The following is a 25534-nucleotide window of genomic DNA, read 5'->3' on the forward strand; positions in this document are numbered from 1 at the left end:
ATATTGAAATGTAAAGTTTGATAAGTTCTGTTAAGCAACATGTACATTTACAGAAACGTTTGCTGATGAACTTCCAGCAGCTTTTTGTGGAATCGCCCAGATTATTAGTACCTCTCTCTTTTTCTTTTCTCGACTTCTTATTTGTCTTCTGTACGATTTAAATACGAATCTAGAGGCGTCTGCTTCTGAAAATGCAATTAAAACTTCATGATTTATTTTTATACCTAGCAAGTGGTAAAATGCCAAGTCTTATGGAGCTATACTCTAAAACCTGACATGGCCTGGCCTGACCTCATTGAAAGCAATGGGCTGAAACGTTAATTTCGAATTTTCAGTCATAGGTTTGAATACCACTGGAGATTTTATAATTTTTAACTTTCCAAATAACATATAAAACTTTTTTTTGCCATTTATTTTGTAAAATTTGAAAATTATTAACCGGAGAAAGTAATTTAATTATTATCCACGATAATATCGCCAGGTGTCCCAAACCACCTGGCTCTGCTTTTTATTTTATATTTTGTACCACAGTGCATTTTAATCTTAATTTTTATTTACTGTATTTGAATCTGTGTAAACCAGACCATGGCATGAGTCTTGTTTACATTAAAAAGAATTGTAAACCCTGTATCTTGCTTATTACTTTCCATCTGACACTCAAAGGAACTATTGCAAATAACAATAACCTATAGATATGCCAGAAAAGATCATGGGATATTGTAAAGTTTTGTCCTGCAGAAGCAGACAGTTTAGATATTTTTATTCATAAATAATGGTCAAATAAATAATGGCCATTTTTGGTTGAATCGGTAGTAAGCTAATCTGTTTGACGCGGGAGATGGGCACCAAAATGTTACAGCATATAATTAAGCAAATATCTGCTTTACCGACATGTTAACATTTACTTACAAAATTATTATTTTGCGCTATACTCCTACATTCAGGGCTAAACAGAAGAACACACTCACCAGGAGCAATGTTTTCACAAGATTTTTTTAATTAGTAAATTTTGAATAATCATGTTCAAAACTAAAAGGCGATATAAGGAAAAAACACCCGATTTTAACGTCATTGTGGACAGCATATGTAAGAATTTTACCATCGTAATTATGATCATATACGGAAATGAAGTAGAATAATCTTTTAAAAGGATATGTGCCAATGATTTAAATAGAATATAGGAAAATATGATGCATCTGAAATTGCAACACGCATATAATGTACATGTATTGAATTGTAGAATTTGTTAAGGAATAAATTCAGTATGATCTGAAACTTTCATCACATTCACTGCTCTCATCACTGCTCTCATCTTTCATAACCTTTTAGAATTATACAGGAAAATGATGATAAAGAATAAGGTAAGTATTTAGTTTTACTTATTTAATTTACAACATTAACTATATTTACAACACAAGGTAAAATAACAAAATAACAAATCTTAGTTATTAAAACCTTCTTAAATATTAAAACACCAGAAATTAAATAAAGTAAAAGTTAAAATAAAGAATACCAAAGATTTTCTATAAAAGATATAAACATTGATGACGTAAGGACTGGAAGTGGAATGACGTTTAAAGATTTAAAAGAATTGTAAACAGATTCAAAAGATAAAAAATCTAAATTTTAGTATATTTTGTTGAGTATGAATAAGAGAATATAGGAACATATGTTAATTTTATGAAATATACGCTATATTAGCTTATGCTTTCGGTTTAGAACAACACTTCCCCGTATATTTCAAAGTTTACACAAATCGATAGTTTTGATCAACGCTTGACCTAAAAAGAAAACCCCTGCTGGAATCCCGTGTTACTTTTGATGCAAGATGCCGTTCTGCGCAAACTTTATAAAAGTTGCGAAGGTTTCTAGAGAACTAAGTGAATACCTTTTTGATTGAAGAGAATATATGATACTAGCAGTATTTTTATAAAACTGAGATGTTTTTCCTTTACATGATATGTTTATTGTTTTGTGAAAACCGCGAGGTAGTGTTGTTATATCTCATTTTATATTACAAAAAGTGTCGAATATATACCACTATTTTATTGCAATGATAGCTATTTATTCGCAAATTTATAGGTTTTTTGTTCCGATTTTAAACACAAATTTATTCTTTTGATTTGGTGTTATTACAGTCAATTTAAAAAGCTAAATTGTCCATACGCTTTCTTAATACACCTGCAAAAATAAGCTACCGTAAATTCTTATTGCATTTTGCGTCAAGATAAATGCAAAAAAAAACCCAAAACCCAACGTAAATGTAATAATGGGGTTATTACATTTTGCGCTGTTTTTACATTTTACGTTGCTATGTCGTTCATACTTTTAATCTTCCATTCATTTAGTCCTCTACATTTTGTTTTAACAATTTGGTAATCTGTTTAAAAAGTTATTTAACTTAACTTTTTCTTTGCTATAAGTATACACTTATTTTCATCGACATCCAAAATCAATCCGAGAGCTCTTGGGGAAACTCAATCAAACCGGAAGTGCGTATCATATCTAGTAAGGTCAAGGTACCTAGTCACAAAAAGAGGTCAATCGCTACCTCTTGAGAGACAGATGGAAATCAGACACCCTAAGGTCTAGACAAACAAATGTGACAACTTCATATTATCAATAAATTATACTGGGTGAATTTGTGAATGAAAAAGTCATTTAAGTTTTATTTCAAACGCATTTTTAAGTCTATACATAATTGATTGTATCTCTCTTCCCGACGACTGGAGCTGAGGGTCCGCCATAGTACGCCAGGACTTGGTTTATCCAGTCTAGATAAGACTGTACCCGCGTGTAAACCCCTGGCTGGTAGGCCTCTGCACAGGAGTAGCCCCACGAGACGATTCCCACAATGTTCCACGTACCATCTTTCTTACAAACCATTGGTCCCCCGGAGTCTCCCTGGAAATATAAACGATACCAAAAATGTTTATGCTAAACATGTCTCAATCTCTTACGGAATATTATCAAAAACACAGATATTCTAAACACGATATTTTGTTTTATATCAAACTTACATAACTTGTTTTTGTTTCTGTTGTATACATATTTAAAAAATACTAAAATATTTTTACTATAAAGACTTGGCATTCAATGGAGAGGGAGTAAATAGAACACAAATCTGCACTCCTCTTGAATAATCAATTTAATTTCTATAAATATTGTTGAATCATATGTTCTTTGCATTAATTCTCTTAAATAATCCACAATTTCAACATCAAATTTTTTGTTTAAGGCATTCTGTTATTTTTCGAAGATTTTCATCATTATTTCCTTGAAATGTTACAATTTACAGTAAAAATAAGATGATTTTCTTTTTTAATTATCTTAAATGTTATTTCTTCAAATATTAAAAGAATAACGATCGTTAGTAGAAAACGCATAAAAATCCTTGAAAATACCAAATTCACCATTCTGTCATGAAATGATGACCCCATTTTCAGAGGATTTCAAAATGAGTGTTCAATAAAATGTACATATTCTAAAAGACAATGTCATCCCGAGGGAAACCAAATCAATGCTGTACGTAAAAAAAAAAATCAACAAATGAGTAAAACGCCTAGTAGTCCTATAACCTGACATGACAACAGGCATCGATCAGTGAATTTTTCAATAAGTGTAAAAACCTGATTATCGATAAACATTTTCTTTTGAAGTACTGTAGTACTCCACCACTAAAACAGAAACGTTAAATAACATAAAATTACCTCTATTCTATAGAGAAATATTTTGTTGTTTTATTGAATATAAACGTGAATTACAGTATTGAAAAAGATCATCTGATGATATTTTCAACCACCAATATGGAACATGTTGAGTATTGCAGTTCTCAAACAGATCCTTAACAATTGTTTATATATGGGATGTAAAGATACATCAAACTTTGTAAGGCCGAAGAATTGTCCTGGAGCCAAAGTCTTTAAAACTATTAAGAATCATCTCGCTGATTCAGAGAAGACGAATTATAAAGATTTACTCTACATATTCCTATGTAAAACTTTAACCCCCCCCATGTTGCCCCACCCTACTCCCAGGGGTCACAACTTTGAATTTACATTACCTGAGGATGGTTCCACACAAGTTTCAGCTTTCCTTGCTTATTAGTTTCTGAGAAGAAGATTTTTAAAAATTTAATCTATATTTTCCTATGTAAACTTTGACCCCCATTGTGGCCCCACCCTACCCCCGGGGTCATTTATTTCACAGCTGTGAATCTACACTACCTGAAAATGCTTCCTCACAAATTTCAGCTTTCCTGGCTGATTAGTTTCTGAGAAGAAGATTTTTGAAGATTAACTCTATACATTCTTATGTAAATCTTCAACCCCCCCCCATTGCTGCGCCACCCTACCCCCAGGGGTCATGATTTTCACAACTTTAAATCCACAATACTTGAGAATACTTCCATACAAGTTTCAGCTTTCCTGGCTGATTAGGTTTTGAGAAGAAGATTTTAAAGATTTTCTCTATATATCCCTATGTAAAACTTTGACCCCCCAATTGTAGTCCCACCCTACCTCCGCAGGTCATGGTTTTCTCAACTTTGAATCTACACTACCTAAGGATGCTTCCACACAAGTTTCAGCTTTCCTGGCTAAATAGTTTTTGGTAAGAAGATTTTTAAAGATTTACTCTATATAAGACTTTACTCTATGTAAGACTTTAACCCCCCAATTGTGGCCCAACCCTATTCCTGGGGGTGTCATTATTTTCACAACGTGCAATCTACACTACCTACTTCCAAACAAGTTTGGGCATTCCTTGCTGATTAGTATCTGAGATGTGGATTTTTAAAGATTTACTCTATATATTCCTATGTAAAACTTAGACCCTAAATTGTAACTCCACTCTACACTTAGATTTTCACAACTTTGAATCTACAGTACCCAAAGATGCTTCCACACAGGTTTGAGCTTTCCTTGCTGATTAGTTTTTGAGACGATTTCAAAAGATTTACTCTATATATCCATATGTAAAACCTTGACCCCCCCATTGTGGACCAACCCTACCCCCGGGGGTCATGATTTTCTCAACTTTGAATCTACACTACCTGAAGATGCTTCCACACAAGTTTCAGCTTTTCTGGCTGATTAGTTTTTGAGAAAAAGATTTTAAATATTTCCCCTTTATATTCCAATGTTAAACTTAAACCCCCGAATTGTGGCCCAACCCTACTCTTGGGGGTGTCATTTTTTTCACAACTTTGAATCTACACTACTTGAGAATACTTCCACACAAGTTTGAGCTTTCCTTGCTGATAAGTTTTTGACAAGAGGATTTCTAAAGATTAACTCTTTATATTCCTATGTAAAACTTCGACCCTCCATTGTGGCCCCACCCTTCACCAAGGGGTTATCATTTTCAAAACTTTGATTCTTCAGTACCTGAGGATGCTTCTATACAAGAAAAAGATTTTTAAAGATTTACTCTTTATATTCCATTGTAAAACTTCGACCCTCCATTGTCGCCCAACCCTACTCACAGGGGCCATGATTTTCACAATGTGAATGTACATTACCTGAGAATGGTTCCACACAAGTTTCAGCTTTTCTTGCTGATTAGATTTTTGAGAAAAAGAATTTTAAAGATTTACTCTATATATTCCTATGTAAAACTTAAACCCCCGAATTGTGGCCCCACCCTACTCTTAGGGATGTCATTATTTTTACAACTGTGAATCTACACTACTTGAGGATACTTCCACACAAGTTTGAGCTTTCATTGCTGATAAGTTTCTGAGAAGAGGATTTCTAAAGATTAACTCTATATATTCCTATATTAAATTTCGACCCTAAATTGTGGCCCCACCCTTCACCAATTGCAAGGGCTCATCATTTTTAAAACTTTGATTCTACAGTACCTGATGATGCTTCTATACAAGTATTAGCTTTCCTTGCTGATTAGTTTCTGAGAAAATGATTTTTTTGGTTTACTCTTTATATTCCTATGTAAAACTTCAACCCTCCATTGTTGCCCCACCCTACTCCCAGGGGTCATGATTTTCACAACTTTGAATCAACATTACCTGAGGATGCTTCCACACAAGTTTCAGCTTTCCTGCCTGATTAGTTTCTGAGAAGAAGATTTTTAAAGATTTACTCTATATATTCCTAAGTAAATCTTCGACCTTCCATTTTGGCCCGACACTATTCCCAGGGGTCATGATTTTCACAACTTTAAATCTACAGTACCTGAGGATGCTTCTATACAAGTTTCAGCTTTCCTGGCTGATTGGTTTTTGAGAAGAAGATTTTTTAAGGTTAACTCTATACATTCCTATTTAAAACTTCCATCCCCCATTGTGACCCAACCCTACCCCCGGGGTCATGATTTCCACAACTTAAAATCAACGGTACCTGAGGATACTTCCACACAAATTTGAGCTTTACTGGCTGATTAGGTTTTGAGAAGAAGATTTTTTAAGATTTACTCTATATATCCCTATGTAAAACTTCGACCCCCTTTGTGGCCCCACCCTACCCCCGCGGGTCATTATTTTCTCAACTTTAAATCTACACTACCTGAGGATGCTTCCACACAAGTTTGGGTTTTCCTTGCTGATAAGTTTCTGTGAAGAAGATTTTTAAATATTTACTCTTTATATTCCTTTGTAAAAACTTAAACCCCCCAATTGTGACTCCACCCTACCCCAAGGGGTCATTTTTTTTCACAGCTTTGACTCTACACTACCTGAAAATGCTTCCACACAAGTTTCAGCTTTCCTGGCTGATTAGTTTCAGAAAGGAGATTTTTTTAATGATTTACTCTATATATTCCTATGTAAAACTTCGACCCCCATTGTGGCCCCACCCTACCCCCGGGGGTCATGATTTTCTCATACTTGAATCTACACTTAGTCTAGCTGAAGATAGTTCCACACAATTTTCAATTTCTTTGCCTATTAGTTTTTGAGAAGATTTTTAATGATTCACTCTATATATACCAATGTAAAACTTCGACCCCCATTGTGGCCCCACTCTTCCCTTGGGGGTCATGATTTACTCAACTTTTAATCTAACTACATGAGGATGCTTCCACACAAGTTTCAGCTTTCCTTGCTGATTAGTTTTTGCGAAGACGATTTTTAAAGATTTCCACTTTATATTCCTTTGTAAAACTTAAACCTCCCAATTGTGCCCTCACCCTCTCCCAGGGGTCATTTTTTTCACAGCTTTGAATCTACACTTCCTGAAAATGCTTTCACACAAGTTTCAGCTTTCCTTGCTGATGAGTTTCTGAAAGGAGAATTGTAAAGATTTACTCTACATTTTCCTATGTAAAACTTCGACCCCCATTGCAGCCCCACCCTAACCCCGGGGGTCATGATTTTCTCAACTTTGAATGTATACTTAGTCTAGCAGAAGTTACTTCCACACCATTTTAAGCTTTCCTTACTTTTTGGTTTCTGAGAAGATATTTAAAGATTCACTCTATATATCCCTATGTAAAACTTCCACCCCCCACTGTGGCCCAACCCTACCCCTGGGGGTCATGATTTTCACAACTTTGAATCTACATTACCTGAGGATGCTTCCACATAAGTTTCAGCTTTCCTGCCTGATTAGTTTTTGATAAGAAAATTTTTAAAGACTTACTCTTTATATTCCAATGTAAAACTTTACACCCCAATTGTGGCCCAACCCTACTCCTTGGGGGGTCATTATTTTCACAACTTTGAACCTACACTACTTGAGGATACTTCCACACAAGTTTGGGCTTTCATTGCTGATTAGTTTCTGAGAAGAGGATTTTTAAAGATTTATTCTATATATTCCTGTCAAACTTTGACCCTCCATTGTGGCCCCGTTCTACACCCAGAGGTCATGATTTTCTCAACTTTGAATCTACAGTACCCGAGGATGCTTCCACACAAGTTTCAGCTTTCCTGGCTGATTAGTTTTCGAGAAGATTTTTAAAGATTTACTCTATATATCCCTCTGTAAAACTTAGACCCCCTAATGTGGCCCTACCCTACCCCTGGGGGGTCATGATTTTCTCAACTTTGAATCTACACTACATGAGGATGCTTCCACACAAGTTTCAGCTTTTCTGGCCAAATAGTTTTTGAGAAGAAGATTTTGAAATATTTACTAGTACACTATATATTCCAATGTATAACTTTAACCCCCCAATTGTAGCCCAACCTTACTCCTGGGGGTGTCATTATTTTCACAACTTTGAATCTACACTACTTGAGGATACTTCCACACAAGTTTGAGCTTTCCTTGCTGATTAGTTTCTGAAAGGAGATTTTTAAAGATTTACTCTATATATTCCTATGTAAAACTTCGACCCCCATTGTGGCCCCACCCTACCCCCGGGGGTCATGATTTTCTCAACTTTGAAACTACACTAGCTGAGGATGCTTCCACACAAGTTTCAGCTTTCCTTGCTGATTAGTGTTTGAGAAGAGTATTTTTAAAGACTGACTCTATATATCCCTATGTAAAACTTAGACCCCCCCCCCCCAATGTGGCCCCACCCTACCCCCGGGGGTCATAATTTTCTCAACTTTGAATCTACACTACCTGAGGATGCTTCCACACAAGTTTCAGCTTATACTTTGCTCGTGCTTATCAAAGAATATATTTTCAAAAAAGAATTCTTCAATCCGACGTGAGCAAATCCACTTTATTTCTTTACCTGACAGTAGACATAGTCCAGTGAGTCCTCTCATTAATCAGTAAGCATCGCAAATTGATTTTTGTACCAGGCATTTTCTGAACATTTCTTTAGCAATACAGTAGGTATCGCCCAGTGAATCCTTCACCACGACTGTAAGCATCGCCCAGTGAATCCATAGACACGACTTTGGGCATCACCCTATCAATTCTTTAACACGACTGTAGGCATCGCCCAGTGAATCCTTCACACAACTGCGGGCATTGCCCAGTGAATCCTACAACACGACTGTAGGCATCGCCCAGTGAATCCTTTAACACGACTGTACGCATCGCCCAGTGGATACTTCAACACGACTGTAGGCAACACCCAGCGAATCCTTCAACATGACTGTAGGCACCGCTCAATGAATCCTTCAACATGACTGTAGACATCGCCCAGTGAATCTTTCAACACGACTGTGGGCATCGCCCAATGAATCCTTTAGCACGACTGTAGGCACCACCCACTGAAACCCTCAACACTTCTCTAGGCATCGCCCAGTGGATCATTCAACACGACTGCAGGCAACGCCCAGTGAATCCTTCAACATGACTGTAGGTATCGCACAGTGAATCCTTCAACACGACTGCGGGCATCGCCCAATGAATCCTTTAGCATGACTGTAGGCATCGCCCAGTGAATCCTTCACACGACTGCGGGCATCACCCACTGAATCCCTCAACATGACTGTAGGCATCGCCGAGTGAATCCATAGACACGACTGTGGACATCAGCCAGTCAATTCTTTAACATGACTGCAGGCATCGCCAAGTGAAACCTATTACACGACTGTGGGTATCTCCAAGTGAATCCTTAAATCTTACAGCAGTCAACGCCCATTGAATCCCTAACCACGACTGTATTCATCGCCCAGTGAATCATTTAACACAACTGCGGGCATCATCCAGTGAATCCTTCGACACAACTGCAGTCATTGCCCAGTGAAACCTTTAACACGACTGTAGGCATTGCCCAGTGAATCCTTCAACACGACTGCGGACATCGCCAAATGAATCCTTTAGCACGACTGTAGGCATCGCCCAGTGAATCCTTCACACGACTGTGGGCATCACCCACTGAATCCCTCAACATGACTGTAGGCATCGCTCAGTGAATCTATAGACAGTACTTTGGGCATCACCCAATCAATTCTTTAGCACGACTGTAGGCATCGCCCAGTGAATCCTTCACACGACTGTGGGCATCACCCACTGAATCCCTCAACATGACTGTAGGCATCGCTCAGTGAATCTATAGACAGTACTTTGGGCATCACCCAATCAATTCTTTAACACGACTGCAGGCATCACCAACTGAATCCTTCAACACGATTGCGGGCATCGCCCAGTGAAACCTTTAACACTGTAGGCTTCGCCAAGTTAATCCTTTAATACGACTGTAGGTATCTCCAAGTGAATCCTTAAATCTTACAGTGGTCATCGCCCAGTGAATCCCTAACCACGACTGTATTCATTGCCCAGTGAATCATTCAACACAACTGCGGACATCATCCAGTGGATCCTTCAACTCGACTGCAGTCATTGCCAAGTGAATCCCTCAACATGACTGTAAGCATCGCGCAGTGAAACCTTAGACACGACTTTGGCATCACCCTATCAATTCTTTAACACGACTGCAGGCATCACCAAGTGAATCTTTCAACACGATTGCGGGCATCGCCCAGTGAAACCTTTTACACGACTGTAGGTATCTCCAAATGAATCCTTAAATCTTACAGTAGTCATCGCCCAGTTAATCATTCAACACAACTGCGGGCGTCATCAAGTGAATCCTTCAACACGACTGCAGTCATTGCCCAGTGAATCCTTCAACTTGACTGTAGGCATCACCCAGTGAATCCTTCACACGACTGCGGGCATCACCAAGTGAATCTTTCAACACGACTGTAGGTATCGCCCAGTGAATCTTTCAACATGACTGAAGGCATCGCCCAGTGAATCCTTCACACGACTGTGAACATCACCAAGTGAATCCTTCAACACGACTGTAGGCATCGCCCAGTGAATCCTTCACACGACTGCGGACTTCACCAAGTGAATCCTTCACCACAACTATAAGCATAGCCCAGTGAATCTATCTACACGACTGTAGGCATCGCCCAGTGAATTCTTCAACATGACTGCAGGCATCACCCAGTGAATCCTTCAACACGACTGTAGGCATCGCCCAGTGAATCCTTCAACACGATTGCAGGCATCGCCCAGTGAATCCTTCAACATGACTGTAGGCACCGCTCAATAATTCCTTGAACCTTACAATAGTTATTGATAAGTGAATTCGGACTGTATGCATCGTCGATCGCGAGTGAATCTTTTTACCAGACAGAAGGCATCACCCAGTGTTTCCTTTATCTAACAATAGATATTGCCAAGTGATATTTTTACTGACTGTAGCGATCTCCCAGTGAGTGTCTGAACCTGACAAATGGCATCGCACATGCAGTGATTACTTTAGCCGACAGTAGGCATCTCCAACTGATTCTTTTACTTGACAGTTGACATACCTATGTAATTACATAACTTGATAGTTTACATCGCCCAGTGATTTCTCAAGATGACAGTTGGCATCGCCTAGCAGTTCCTTCATCGGCTAATGAAATTTTTATCTAAGAGTTAACATCCCTAAGGAAATTCCTTAACTTGAGAGTAGGCAGCGCCTAGCAACTCCTTTGACTTGACAATACCGGTAATAATTGCTCAGTGAATTCGGACTGTAGGCATCGTCAAGTGAATTTTTTAATCAGACAATATACTTCACCCAGTGATTACTCTACCTGACAGGAGGCATTGCTTAGTGATTCCTTTACTTGACAGTTGAAATCGCCCAGTGTATCCTAAACTTGACAGTAGACATCGCACAGTTCTTCCTTTGCATGACGGTAGGCTTTGCGCGAGATTTCTTCCAGAAGATTCCTCTTCCTTACAGTAGACATTGCCCAGTGATTACTTAACATGAGTGTTGACTTCTCCTAATAAATCATTAATCTAACTATTGACATATATTTGCCGAGTGATTTTTTTACCTTACCGTAGGCATTGCCCAAAGATTCCTTTACCTGAAAGTTTACATCACCCAATGGTTCGATAACCTGACAGTAGACATCGCCTAGTGATTGCTTAACATGACAGTAGACATTACTTAGTGATTCCTTTACCTGAGAGCTTACATCGGCCAGCAATTCCTTTCTCTGACAGTACGCACCGCGTAGCGATTCCTTTACCTAACAGTAGACATAGCCCAGTGATTACTAAGTTATTTACCTGAAAGTTGACATCGGTAAATGAATCCTTTAACTAACGATTGGCATTGCCCATGCAGTGATTCCTCTTCCTGACAGTAGGCAATGCTATATGATTCCTATACCTGACATTAGGCTTTGTTCAGTGATTCCTTTATTTTAGAGTTGACATCGCCCAATGACTCATTACCTGACAGTAGACATCGCCTATTGATTCCTTTACCTGAAAGTTGACCTTTGTTAATGAATCCTTTACCTAACGATTGACATCGCCCACTTATTCCTATAACTGACAGTAGGTTTCGCCAAGTGATTTTTTACCTAACAGTGGGCATCGCCAAAAGATTCCTTTACCAGAGAGTTTACATCACCCAATGGTTCCTTACCTGACAGCAGACATTGCCCAGTGATTCCTTAATATGAGAGTAGACATCACGTAGTGAATCCTTTACCTAAGAGCTGTAATGCCTTTCTCTGACAGTAGGTAGCGCCTAGGGTTTCCTTTACCGAAAAGTAGGCATAGCCCAGTGATCACTTAACCTGAGAGTTGACCCCAGTTAATGAATCCTTTACTTAACGATTGACATCGCCAAGTGATTCCTCTACCAGACAGAAGGCATTGCTTAGTGTTTCCTTTACTTGACAGTTGAGATCGCCCAGTGAATCCTTAACTAAACATTAGACATCGCACAGTACTTCTTTTGCATGACGATTGGCTTCGCCCAGAGATTTCTTCCAGTAGATTCCTCTACCTTACAGTAGGCATCGCCCAGTGATTCCTTTACCTGAAAGTTGACCTCGGTTAGTGAATCCTTTACCTTACGATTGGCATTGTCCAGTGATTCCTTAAAGAAACAGTAGACATCATGTAGCTATTCCTTTACCTCACAGTAGACATAGCCGAGTGATAACTTTACCTGAAAGTTGGCCTTGGTAATGAATCCTTAACCTAACGATTGACATCGCTCAGTCATTCCTACATCTGACAGTATGCTTTGCCCAGTAATTTTTATCTGACAGTAGACATTGCCCATTGATTACTTAACCTGAGAGTTGACTGTGCCTAATGAATCCTTAACCTAACAATTGACTTCGCCTGATGACCTGAGAGGTGACATCACCCAGTGAATCCTTTACCTGTCTGTAGGCTTATCCCAGTAAATCCTTTACCTGACAGTATAAGATTGGCCCACTGAAGTTCTACTTGACAATAGGTTTCGCATAGTGATTTTTTTTAACCTGACTGTAGGGATCATAGAGTGATCTTACAGTTTGAATGTTACTATGAACTTTTTAGCTTGACTGTAGGCTTCGGCAGGTAAATTCTTTTCATCTTACACTCGTCCTGTTACTGTAGATTCCTTATTTTACGCGAGTACTTAATTCCGCGATTCAACGATTTACCATCAAATCGCAAGTACATAAAATCGCGATTGCCGAAATTTTATCAAAGTTTCATGTAGTTTACATGTGTCCCAAAATTAACAGCGAGATTTTAGAATTCGCGAGACGGGCTTCTCGCGATTTTAGGCGGATATTAATTCCTCGCGTTTAATTAGGAATTTACAGTATTCCATATTGGGATTTTATATCATGCCTAGTTAATCCTTTTAATTGATAATCAGCATGTGATTTGCCTTAAGACTTCAAAATTTCCTCTATGACATTAGGTTTCAAGGTTCCTGCGAATCAAGTAGGCACCCCTGTCAATCTTTTTACCTGACATGAGTCCACACCCCCATGCTTTCTTCCCGCGCACACCTCTGTGGCTGGAATTGTTCTGTCCATCAAGTAGGAACATACAGCATTTGAAATCAGAGGCACGTCAGCTTTAAGTAAACTTCTTGTCCCTACGCCACCTTCAATAGAATCAAAGTATTGATAAGGAAAGATCAACAACAGCACTTAAAATTCGACTCTTTTATTACCGTCTACTTACAGTCAAATGCATGTCATAACACAGCTAAATTCCATATTAATCTGGTAATAATGTAAATAAATTTATCTCTACAGTGGCAACACATGAAACAACGAATTTCAGTGTTTTTAAAATAACTTCTATTTTCATCTTTGTCATGTTTTTGGTTGCTTTGCTAAATTTAATCATCTATCAGCTTGCCGATGTCGAAGAATGTCGCTGTTACAACGGTCGATGTACTCTATTGTTAAATTGATTTATCTTTGGTCTTGATTTTTTTAAAGGAAGAGATTTCTTCAGTAACGTTTTTATCTAAACGTTCGAATTTTTTGTTACATTCCATCAAATAAATCAAAAATGTATTATTCTTAGCAAAATCAAACAAAAAGCGAATGGTTTACATAGCTCAATTGTGAAAAAAAAAGACTGAAAGCGAGGTGAGACCAATTTTTAAGCCATATTAAGTTAAATTTATGTTAACCACTCACCACTGTGCCTATTTGAGGTTATGTTTATCACTCACCACTGTGCCTAATTGAGGCTATGTTTATCACTCACCACTGTGCTTAATTCAAGGCAATGTTTATCACTCACATCACTTTTCCTTATTGAAGGCTATGTTTATCACTCATCACTGTGCCTAATTGAAGGCTATGTTTCTCACTCATCACTGTGCCTAATTCAAGGCTATGTTAAGCACTCACCACTGTGCCTAATTGAAGGCTATGTTTAGCACTCACCACTGTGCCTAATTGAAGGCTTTGTTTAGCACTCACCACTGTGCCTAATTGAAGGCTATGTTTATCACTCACCATTGTGCCTAATTGAAGGCTATGTGTAGCACTCACCACTGTGCCTAATTGAAGGCTTTGTTTAGCACTCACCATTGTGCCTAATTGAAGGCTATGTTTATCAATCACCACTGTGCCTAATTGAAGGCTTTGTTTAGCACTCACCACTGTGCCTAATTCAAGGCTATGTTTATCACTCACCACTGTGCCTAATTCATGGCTATGTTTATCATTCCCCACTGCGCCTATTTCAAGGCTATGTTTATCACTCATCACGGTGCTTAATTCAAGGCTATGTTTAGCACTCACCACTGTGCCTAATTCAAGGCTATGTTTAACACTCACCACTGTGCCTAATTCAAGGCTATGTTTAGCACTCACCACTGTGCCTAATTGGAGGCTTTGTTTAGCACTCACCACTGTGCCTAATTCAAGGCTATGTTTATCACTCACCATTGTGCCTAATTGAAGGCAATGTGTAGCACTCACCACTGTGCCTAATTGAAGGCTTTGTTTAGCACTCACCATTGTGCCTAATTGAAGGCTATGTTTATCAATCACCACTGTGCCTAATTGAAGGCTATGTTTATCACTCACCACTGTGCCTAATTCAAGGCTATGTTTATCACTCACCACTGTGCCTAATTCATGGCTATGTTTATCATTCCCCACTGCGCCTATTTCAAGGCTATGTTTATCACTCATCACTGTGCTTAATTCAAGGCTATGTTTAGCACTCACCACTGTGCCTAATTCATGGCTTTGTTTAACACTCACCACTGTGCCTAATTGAAGGCTATGTTTCTCACTCACCACTGTGCCTAATTCAAGGCTATGTTTATCACTCACCACTGTGCCTAATTGAAGGCTTTGTTTCTTACTCACCACTGTGCCTCATTCAAGGCTATGTTTCTTACTCACCACTGTGCCTAATTCAAGGCTATGTTTATCACTCACCACTGTGCGCTGCCCCCCAGCCTGTTACTGTACAGATCATGCCGTCATAGCTGTCATTGGCCGACGGCAGACACACGGGGCGGATGAATTCCGTGTAGGCGGGCACGGCGTTTCCCAGCTTTACTATAGCAATGTCGTTATAGTATCGACTAGGACTGTAGTGAGAATGGACGAAGAGGGTGTCAACTTTTTCCAGGATTTCGTGGCCCTCTAGCACGGCACGGTCGTGTTCTCCTACCACAACAGTCCAAGCATACGGGTTTTTGTTTCTGTAAAACCCAATGACAATGAATTTATTCTTAACTATGAACTGACATAAAGAACGTATGGATATGTTATCATTTAATGTTATGTAATCATGCCATATTGCCTATGATGATTGTTTTTGTATGATCATTTAGCAACCTTTGACGCGGAGATTGTCACGTGACTATAAAAGGTTAATATACAAGCGTATCGCGACCGCAACGTTCACTTCCCTAGCAGTATTTAAGAAGAAGCGATTGAGAGGAATTGCGTGTTTAACAAAGTGGATGCATGCGAGCCATTTTCTCTATACTAGCAACACACACTGGCGAGCGCTCGAGAGCTAAACACGCCTCTGGAAGGTGAATTGCCTTAAAAGAAAGACTTAACATATTAATACTTGTAATTTTTGACCTATCGTGTTAGTCCGACAACTAGTTTTTTGGTGTTATAGGGGCTGTCATCTTAGAAGACAACAGCCTACAAGTACTTGCTTTTCAAAAAGCTTTCCTGACTGAACAAAATGATTCCATAGGAAGCATAGATGAATTAAAAGTATCTTTTAAGAAATATTTTTTTATTTCGCTGCTGGTCATAAATTCAAAAACGGAACGCATAGATTCAATAAACGATGTTTAAGTAATTATCTTATCCAGTGCGTATACACGCATACCACTTGCAATTAACGTTTTCATTATGTTTAATTTGAACGCTTAAAAGCGATAGAAAAAGCAGTTGATTTTTAATTGTATGTTATACTTAGATGCAAAATCAAAGACCTTTTTGTCATGTTCAACCAAAGAAAAGTAATAGGAAAGGTTTTAGTTTTCAAATAAAGCAACGCTGTGCTCTGGAGTATTCTCATGGATCAAACTAGGACTCGTCCACTTACCGGTGCTTAAAATTATGGCGCGAAGTCCTGTCTCTCGCGCTACGGGTGACATCTTCGATGCCTTGAATAAACTCAGCACATGGTTAGCCGTAACCAACACGTGTTACTAAGGAAATATGCTGCACTGATATCATTAAAACAATTCAATGAATGTATGGCAACAATTATTGTTACTTAAACGAACAGACATGCTAAAAAGCTAATTTAAGAAGAAGGTTTCAATATTTAATTTTGAATGTATATCGGGATGTAAATGCGGATTGGTTACGTGATCAAATATCATAAAGCTCGAAGAAGATGGATATTTGATCACGCATTCACCCGTATGTATATCGAATATACGTTAAAATATTATACCTTACAAGTAAAAAATATTATATAACCCTTGTTGCAAATGATAACATTGGTCCATACTTGCTTTTTTGTGATGACCTAGAAAGCCGCTTCGATGAACATGACATAACGAAAAATTAATTCAACAATGTTGCAAATATTTCATTATCATAATAAATAAATATGACAACTTTTGACAAAACAAAACTTTTTTATCATAATTAAGTGAAAAAGTTAAGAAAAAACACTTGCACAATTGAATAAAAAAAAAAATTTGAGGAAAAGTACCACTTCCGTTGAAGTCGAAGATCGGTTGGAAATTGAAAACAAAGCGAATGAAAGCTGAGTTAGAGTCTACTTACGCATTTTCATAAGAAATTCTATCATAGAACCAGATTAAAGAGCGTAATGATTTTCCTCGGACACTATAGAGACAAGCTATTCTAATTTCTTTTACGGAATAAAATGGACAGAGAAGCAGAGGGAGTTAAATTTGACCTTGAATGGACTAAACACGAAAGGTCTGTGATATTGCGTTTGCGATTTTGATCGAGACTTCTTATTTACGTCTGAAATGGACTATAACTGATTTTAATTACTTTGCCAAATTGCGATTGTTATTTTCAAGAACGCTCTGTAACGATGTTAATGTGAATCTTAAGCCATGATCATGTATCGGATTTATCCTCGCAATTAATTAATGTTGTACTTCGTAAAATAATGAATAAATAAAACTTCCTATTAAGAAAATAGAGGTAATTTGTTTCTCTTTATGCCTAAACTATTTTTCCAATAAGATATTAGGTGTGTTTAGTGTACGATGTAAGTCAGTTAGTTTGATTTGGCGTACTTAGGAAAAGTAGTGATTATACACGCCCTACTTTAACCTTTGGACCCAGGCTGATGTTATGCCGAAATATTAGCTGATTGGGCAAAACTGTTATATAAGATTAAAACCTTTGCCAGGTTTGTTGGACACTTACTCATTGAAGCAGTGGGCGGCAGTGAGGACCCACTGGTCAGCGATCAGGATCCCGCCACACACATGATGTCCATTTGATCTCATCGACACCTACAAGGTAATGTACTCACTAATTATCAATCGACCTGACTTTCTCCCATGATTTTAACAATCAATCAAATTTAAACAATTTTAATTGCATTTTTGTTTATGACAGATCGGCTGGAAACAATACAAAAATTCACTGCCATGACGAGGAATAAATAAATGCTTTTTTACAATATAACGGAAGAAACTGTAAACTATCGCTATATTTTGATCATTTCGCGGCTTTTTGAACAAATTGCATAAATTTTCACATCATCATGCAGGTACATGAACTTTCATTGAAAAAAAATCTATGTTAAGGTTGAATGCTACACCAACATTTTATTTTACTGATCGTTATAGTAACATATTATAACAGGACATCGTTGTTTAAAGACGGATATATAGAGTAAATGTTTAAAAATTTTCATCTCAGAGACTAGTCAGCAAGGAAAGCTGAAACTTATGTATAATAATTATCATTCTAAGGTAGTGAAGATTAACCATTGTTAAAATCATGACCACCAGGGGTAGGGTGGGGCCACAATGGGGAGAGGAAGGTTAACGTTTACATATGAACTAGATTTTGACCTGTGCGTGCACGGGTTGACATAGTATATGATATCGGACATTTACGAAATAGATACATCGACACACCGTATATTATTGACATTTGCCTTAATCTTACCAAAAAAAAACGGCTTTAAGTCTACAACAATGCTATTAATTTCACTACATTCTGCTGAGTTGGAATAATGTAATCTGTGTCTGCCTACCAATATACCCGTAATGTAGCAGAAAATTGCAAAATCGCTCCAGAACGATTTTGAAGAAAATTAATAAAGTTGCATTGAAAATAAAAGTCAAATTGTTCATAATAAACCATTTTGAAGCTGTAAATACCTCTCTTCGAAAAGTTTAATTCTATAATTGCAGAATTCAACATTTCTTCAACAACGTTTATTACACATCAAGTTGACATTCGAAACTCTCGGGATTTTTTTTATAGTAAATGCACTGTGTTAGAGTTATCTCCCGAATTTTTTTTTTTTTTTTGATGAACAGAAAAAAAAATCCAATGCAAAGAATGTGGGCGCTTAAGATGCACATTCGGCAGGAATCTGGGCGCACAAGGAGAGTGAAAATTTTATCAATTAATTTTGAATATTTTTCTAATTATAACCGTTATTTGGTTTCTGTTGGATGTGGAATAAGTGGAAAAATATTTGAAATGCAAAAGGTTTTATTATAATATGGGTCTAAATATAGCAACACGATGCAATTCATGCAAAATCCTACTTATTTACAACTGTTTTTAAATGATTTTGTTGTCTCTGGGTCTTCTCTCCACAAATTTTAAACGTGTAAAGATAACATATTTCAACATTAAAAATATCGCTTTTTAAAAAAAGATGGAGAGATGACCCAGAGATGACTAATTATGTACTTTTTCAAATTATTTTTTAAAGGATAAAAAACAAAGTTCATTGATATGACAATGTTGTTTCAAACAGTACTTTATAGAGCTTATATTGACAAGTCTCGCATGGCTCAGTGCATGGTTTCGTCCTGGATTAGTGAATACAAACATTCAGTGTTTTGGGTTCAAATCCAACTGGTGGTCTTTTTTAAAATTAAACTTTTTTGTTTTAAATGTTTGTTATTTTAACATGATGTTGAATTATAATATACTGGTATATTTTAATTTGTTGATATTGATTTCTAGATCTGCTGTATGAACACTATAAAAAATATTCTTTTCTTATTACTAGTTTTTTAGGATATGCACAATATAACTTCATTAAAATATGTTTGCATTAACATTTCCAACTAGTTATCGGTTTACCTCTCATTGCCATTTTTTGAAAGCTTTGTGAGTTTTTTAATAACCGGAATAGCCATGTACTTCGACTCTCAACATAATATATTTTTGTTGAAACCTGTTCATAGCCTTTCGAGGTTATAGGCATTTAAATCTCAATTTATTCGTGTCGAGGATTCCTGCAAACTTACAATCTTGTGCGCTCACTTTCTTTACACGTATTTGTTTTATCATCTCTGAGTTTATCCTTGCAAATGTGATATTGTGGAAACATAAAATAAAGAGCCCCCCGTGATTTTGCGTGAATGTAATGCGCATGCACAAAATTGTAAGATCGAGAGAAAAAATTGATGATTTTTGGAATTTTTTGAGAAATTTTCGTTGATTATTAATTAGCGAAGCTTGATTGAGAAAAAATAAAAACAAATTGGTAATCTTCAAGTACCAATGATGTTTAGAATATGAAACAAAAGACAGTACTCTTCCGATTAATCGGTATTTAAGCCAAAACATCGAGTCTATAATTAAATATAGTAGCATAGATATATAAAGGATCTTAAGGAAATATTATCAGGAGTGATGATTTTCACAACCTTGAATTTAAACTACATGTACCTGAGGATGCTTTCATATAAGTTTCAGCTTTCCTGCAGGCCAAATGGTTCTCGAGAAGAAAATTTTTAAAGATTTACTCTATATATTATTATGGTAAAATTTGACCCCCCCCCCCCCCATTGTGGCCCAACCCTACCTCCGAGGGTCATGATTCACAACCTTGAATTTATGCCAGCTAAGGGTGCTTCCACACAAGTTTCAACTTTCCTTGCCAAATGGCTCTTGAGAAGAAGATTTATTCTATATATTCATATTTAAAAAGTCGACCCGTCCATTGTAGCCCCACCCTTCCCCAAGGTTCATGATTTTCACAACTTTGAATATACACTCTCAAGGATGCTTCCACAAAAGTTTCAGCTTTCTTGGCTAATTGCTTTCTGAGAAGAAGATTTTTAATGATTTACTCTATATATTCATATGTGAAAAGTCGACTCCCCCCATTGTGGCCCCACCCTACCCCGAAGGTCATGATTTTCACACCTTGAATCTACACTACCTGAGGATGCTTCCACAGAAGTTTCAGCTTTTCTGGCTTAATAGTTCATGAGAAGAAGATTTTAAAAAATTTTCGAAAATTTCCAATAATTCCTATTTATTGCAAAAAGGGCGTGGTCCTTAATTTTTACAACTTTCAATCCCCTTAGCCTAAGGATGCTTTTTGAAATAGGCCCAGTGGTTCTGGAGAAGATGTTGGAAATGTGAAAAGTTTACAGACAGACGGACAGACAGAAAGACGGACGGACAGACGGCCACAGACAAAATGTGATCAGAATATGATCAGGTGAGCCAATAGTAAACATATTCAAAACGCGTGATGACGTTTGACCTGTGCTCATGCGCCGTGATAAGACTGTGTGTACTTACAAAAAATTAAAAGTAGCAGATTATTTATAATTATATGTATTTAAACAATGAAATGCTTTCTCCAGTGATTCATGCTGGATATATTTAAGCATTGAATGTTTATTCTTGGATGGCTTCAGTCCTGTAACACACCAAGCGATACAGACAAATTATGATAATTTGTATGCACCGCTTGGTGTGATACAGGACCGACGATATCCAAAAACATTTCTTGTTCACTAATAAATATTGCTCATGGTATTACAATAATTATATTATTGTCATGATTAATGTTCGTTTGTCATCACATAATCTCTTTTAATTATTAAGTGTGTATGAGTGTGTTTTTTCTTCTTTTTAAATGACGGAGTGCACAAAAGGAAATACCTGCCACGGAAACTCTCCTGGCTGAGCTCTCGTCCCGCCCACTATCTTATACTGATGGGTTGTAACAGGTGTGCTTATTCCACACTGACCTCAAGAAGGAAGAGAAATATAATCAATCAACACCACAAACACGTGCATCATAACAAGATTCTCTGATTCTTTAGAAAGAGACATTTACATTGCAATATGAGTCACTCCAAGTAAAATACGCTAATCGCAGCTGGTTGTTTTTAATTCAACAAAGGAAAACGCGACGTCATCATTGTTGTGTCCATATGAGGCATCTGGCAAATTTTACTATCAGCGCATGCATTGCGCCTTGCACTACTTTATTTAATATGCAGTGACAGCTTCATAGGAATCTTTAATTTTATGTAAATTACTAAAAAAAACGATATTCTAATAAGTTTTTAATGTGTTAAAGTATCGATAGTAAAATATCTACACACTTACATGATGATAAAAATCAACTTTTTTCTCTACATGCGTAGGAATATTAACCGGAAGTAAAATTCGCCTACTAAAAGTAAAGTTTATTCGTCTTGCTTTATCGGAAACCGACAAAACGGTGGGTTTATCCTATTTATCATCTTTATTTCATGAAACGTGATGATTTCGCACTACAATAATTAAGAGAGCTGGCCAGTGATATATAATATAACGATTTATTTCTTTAAAAGGAGTATGTGTTCTTTATTTCAAAGTATAGTCAAACGATGCGAACTTGACGTTTTCTTCGATGTTTGATTAGAATATTTAATCTGCATGTAGTGGACTAGAGCCTTTCCAATTTAAAACAGGTAATCAAAGTTTACAGAACTTACCGAGATGATGCATTACCTTTAAATTTTGAGATCACCTATATGATATTAAAATCATAGTTATTGATCTTATTAACCTTTGCATATCAATGTGTTTGATACAATATCATATGTTGCAATGTTGTATCATAAATCTAAAGAGGATGTTGAAATTCCTACAGTATAAGATCATGAAATAAACTTGAAAATAGTTTCACAGACAAATGTAGCAGATTTCACACTTTTTGTTGTGAAAAACTACCTCCTTGAAATTTAATCACAGGTACATATAGCAAGGCAGATTAGTAGGCAATAGTCAGCACAGTAATTAGGATACCGGCTTGTGCACTCTGTATCAAACCCCGGCTATTATTAAGGCGTAGAACAGGTACGCGCACAACATAACATTATTTTATCCTCATTATGTTGAATCATATGATATCACATGACACAATATAATGAATGTATTGCATGATGGTGAAGGAGATATGACCCCCCCCCCCCCCTCCATCATATATCCAAAGGACAATGCCGGTTGGAAGTATAATATTTTGGTAGAATAAATCTTCGTATATCCCGAACGTTGACGGAGAAATACGTATAAAGTTTTAATTGCCCTGACACGTGATCGATAACGCGTTATATCAAATTGTTTTCCCTCAGACTGAAATTTCACACTTTCATTGGTTTAAACATAATATGTGACTGCTGGATATGAATTTTGGAAATCACCGCTTCTTGTGAAATAAATGTCTCACTTGATAGTCCTTGAGGAAATAAAACACTCTGTAGGTTTGTAACATATGATATGACATCGTATTGTGTTATACATTATTGTATTTGATCACATAATACAATATAATAATATATTATAATACAATATAATATTATTTGATACAATATCATATTACACAAAACATCATAATATTGTAGATATGATATTATATTGTTACAGTATAATATAGTATGATATTGCATTGTATGATACTGTATCATATTTGATACATAATATGATATTGTATCATATGGTACAATTCAATTTGATACAACACTGTATCATATCAAATGATACAATATCATTTGATAAAGTAAAATATAATATAATACAATAGCATAATCTACATATTGTATCATATGATACAATAATATATATTACAATATCATAGAATACAATTTCATGTGATATGATAATATATCATAAAAACAAACAACATATTATACAATATCGTAAGATACAATATTATATATTACAATATCATATAATACAATTTTATGTGATGTAATTCTATATTATAGAAACCAATGTCATATTAAACAATATTGTATGATACAATATTATAGAATATACAATATTGTATGAAAGAAGATATATTATATATTGCGATATCATATGTAAGAGTATCATGGGATAAAAAAATGAATCAATAATACAATGTAATATTATACAATATTGTATCATAATATACAAGACTATACATAACAATATCATGATACAATATCATATCATAAAATATTTAAAAAAATTGATACAATATTATATAGTATCATGTAACTTTTTGCAATACAACATATAATATTTTATTATATCATATAAAACAATAGTGTTTCATATCATGCAATATTTTATCAAAGGAATCATGTTATATCATTAAACAACAACCACATCCATCTATCAAGCAGGTTTTAGTGAGGTAGGAGATTTCTTTAGCATCCTTAGTAATGGAGATCAGGCTCTGCATCTGAAGCAACCTCAGCGTTTCATTTATAATATAATTAAATCAACTATGTAAGCTATCATCTAAAAAAACGTGACCTGTTCCAAAAAACTAAACCACATCGAGCACCCGAAACTTATGGCTCAGATTCAGCATTCAAGCCTGTCAGGTGCATCAGTATTATAAGACGCATCACCCATGCAAGTTTGATGAAGTTAGGACCAGTAGTAACTAAGATATAATCATCAGAGGGCACCTGCTCAAAAAACTTTAACCAGCTCTGAAAACCTTAACCTCTTCCAGCATCCGAAACCTATAGCTCAGATTCAGCACTCAAGCCTGTCTGGTGTATCAGTATTATAAGACACACCATCCATGCAAGTTTGGTGATGTTAATACCAGCAGTAACTTAAATATTGCTGTAACCTGCCCCAAAAACCTTAACCTCCTCCAGCATCTGAAATTTAGGACCAAGATTCAACATCCAAGTCTTTCAAGTCCATAAGTAGGTCCAGATGCACCATTCATACAAGTCTGGTGAAGATACGACAAGTAATAGCTTAGATACAGGACCTGCAACAAAAACTTTAACCAGGTCCGGACGCCGACGCCGGGGGTATAGCATAAGCTCCCCTTGACTTCGTCTCGGTGAGCTAAAAAGCTTTAAATCCTTTTTAGATCAGAAAAGCCGGTTAACGGTCGCTACGTTTTTTCTTTGCAATAATTGAAAACCGATGTATTCAAATTATCACCTGTCGATCGCTATAATAAACCTCTCATTACATGGACGTTCGGGAGATATGAAGATTTATTCCCACTGTAAAAGAATAAATCGTATGCATGTATAAACCGGTAGGTTGCTTTCCAATCAAGGCATTCAGGTTGTGCGTACTTCTCGTTAAATGAACTATACTTTGTAGATATATGTTTGAAAAGAGGAATGAAACTACAATCAATAAACAAGTAAGGATATTTTATTTTAGTTGAAAGAACGTGTTTATTTATACCACGTAAACTTTGATTGACAGCAATTGACACGTCCTGAAAACTACAAAATCTTCGTCCGACTACGGTCATCATGGAATACGAGGTAAAAAGGGACCCTCTAAAGGGAACACATCATCACTTTCTCGATAATTTATAAATAGTTTACTTTCAGTTCATTTTATAATGAACATACATTTGTCAAATAGCCCCCAAAGGGGCCTCACTTACAAAATGAATTTAGGTTGTAGCAACTC

At 36.5% G+C, this 25534-nt stretch overlaps 1 protein-coding gene across 1 annotated transcript in view; it reads right to left on the reverse strand.

Moving 5' to 3' along the window:
* Positions 1–2649: 2649 nt before the first annotated feature.
* LOC105341949 (chymotrypsinogen A) overlaps positions 2650–25534 on the reverse strand; it is a 33169-nt gene continuing 10284 nt past the window's right edge. The window contains exons 3-7 of the mRNA XM_034465239.2: positions 21779–21867; positions 18047–18135; positions 15593–15861; positions 13646–13785; positions 2650–2904 (exon numbers count right to left, since the gene is read on the reverse strand). Of these exons, the coding sequence (XP_034321130.2) occupies positions 2692–2904; positions 13646–13785; positions 15593–15861; positions 18047–18135; positions 21779–21867 (800 nt within the window). The 3' untranslated portion in view covers positions 2650–2691. The remainder of the gene's footprint in view (positions 2905–13645; positions 13786–15592; positions 15862–18046; positions 18136–21778; positions 21868–25534) is intronic.

This window comes from Magallana gigas, chromosome 1 (genome assembly GCF_963853765.1).
Source record: "Magallana gigas chromosome 1, xbMagGiga1.1, whole genome shotgun sequence".
In the NCBI taxonomy this organism is placed as follows: Eukaryota; Metazoa; Mollusca; class Bivalvia; order Ostreida; family Ostreidae; genus Magallana; species Magallana gigas.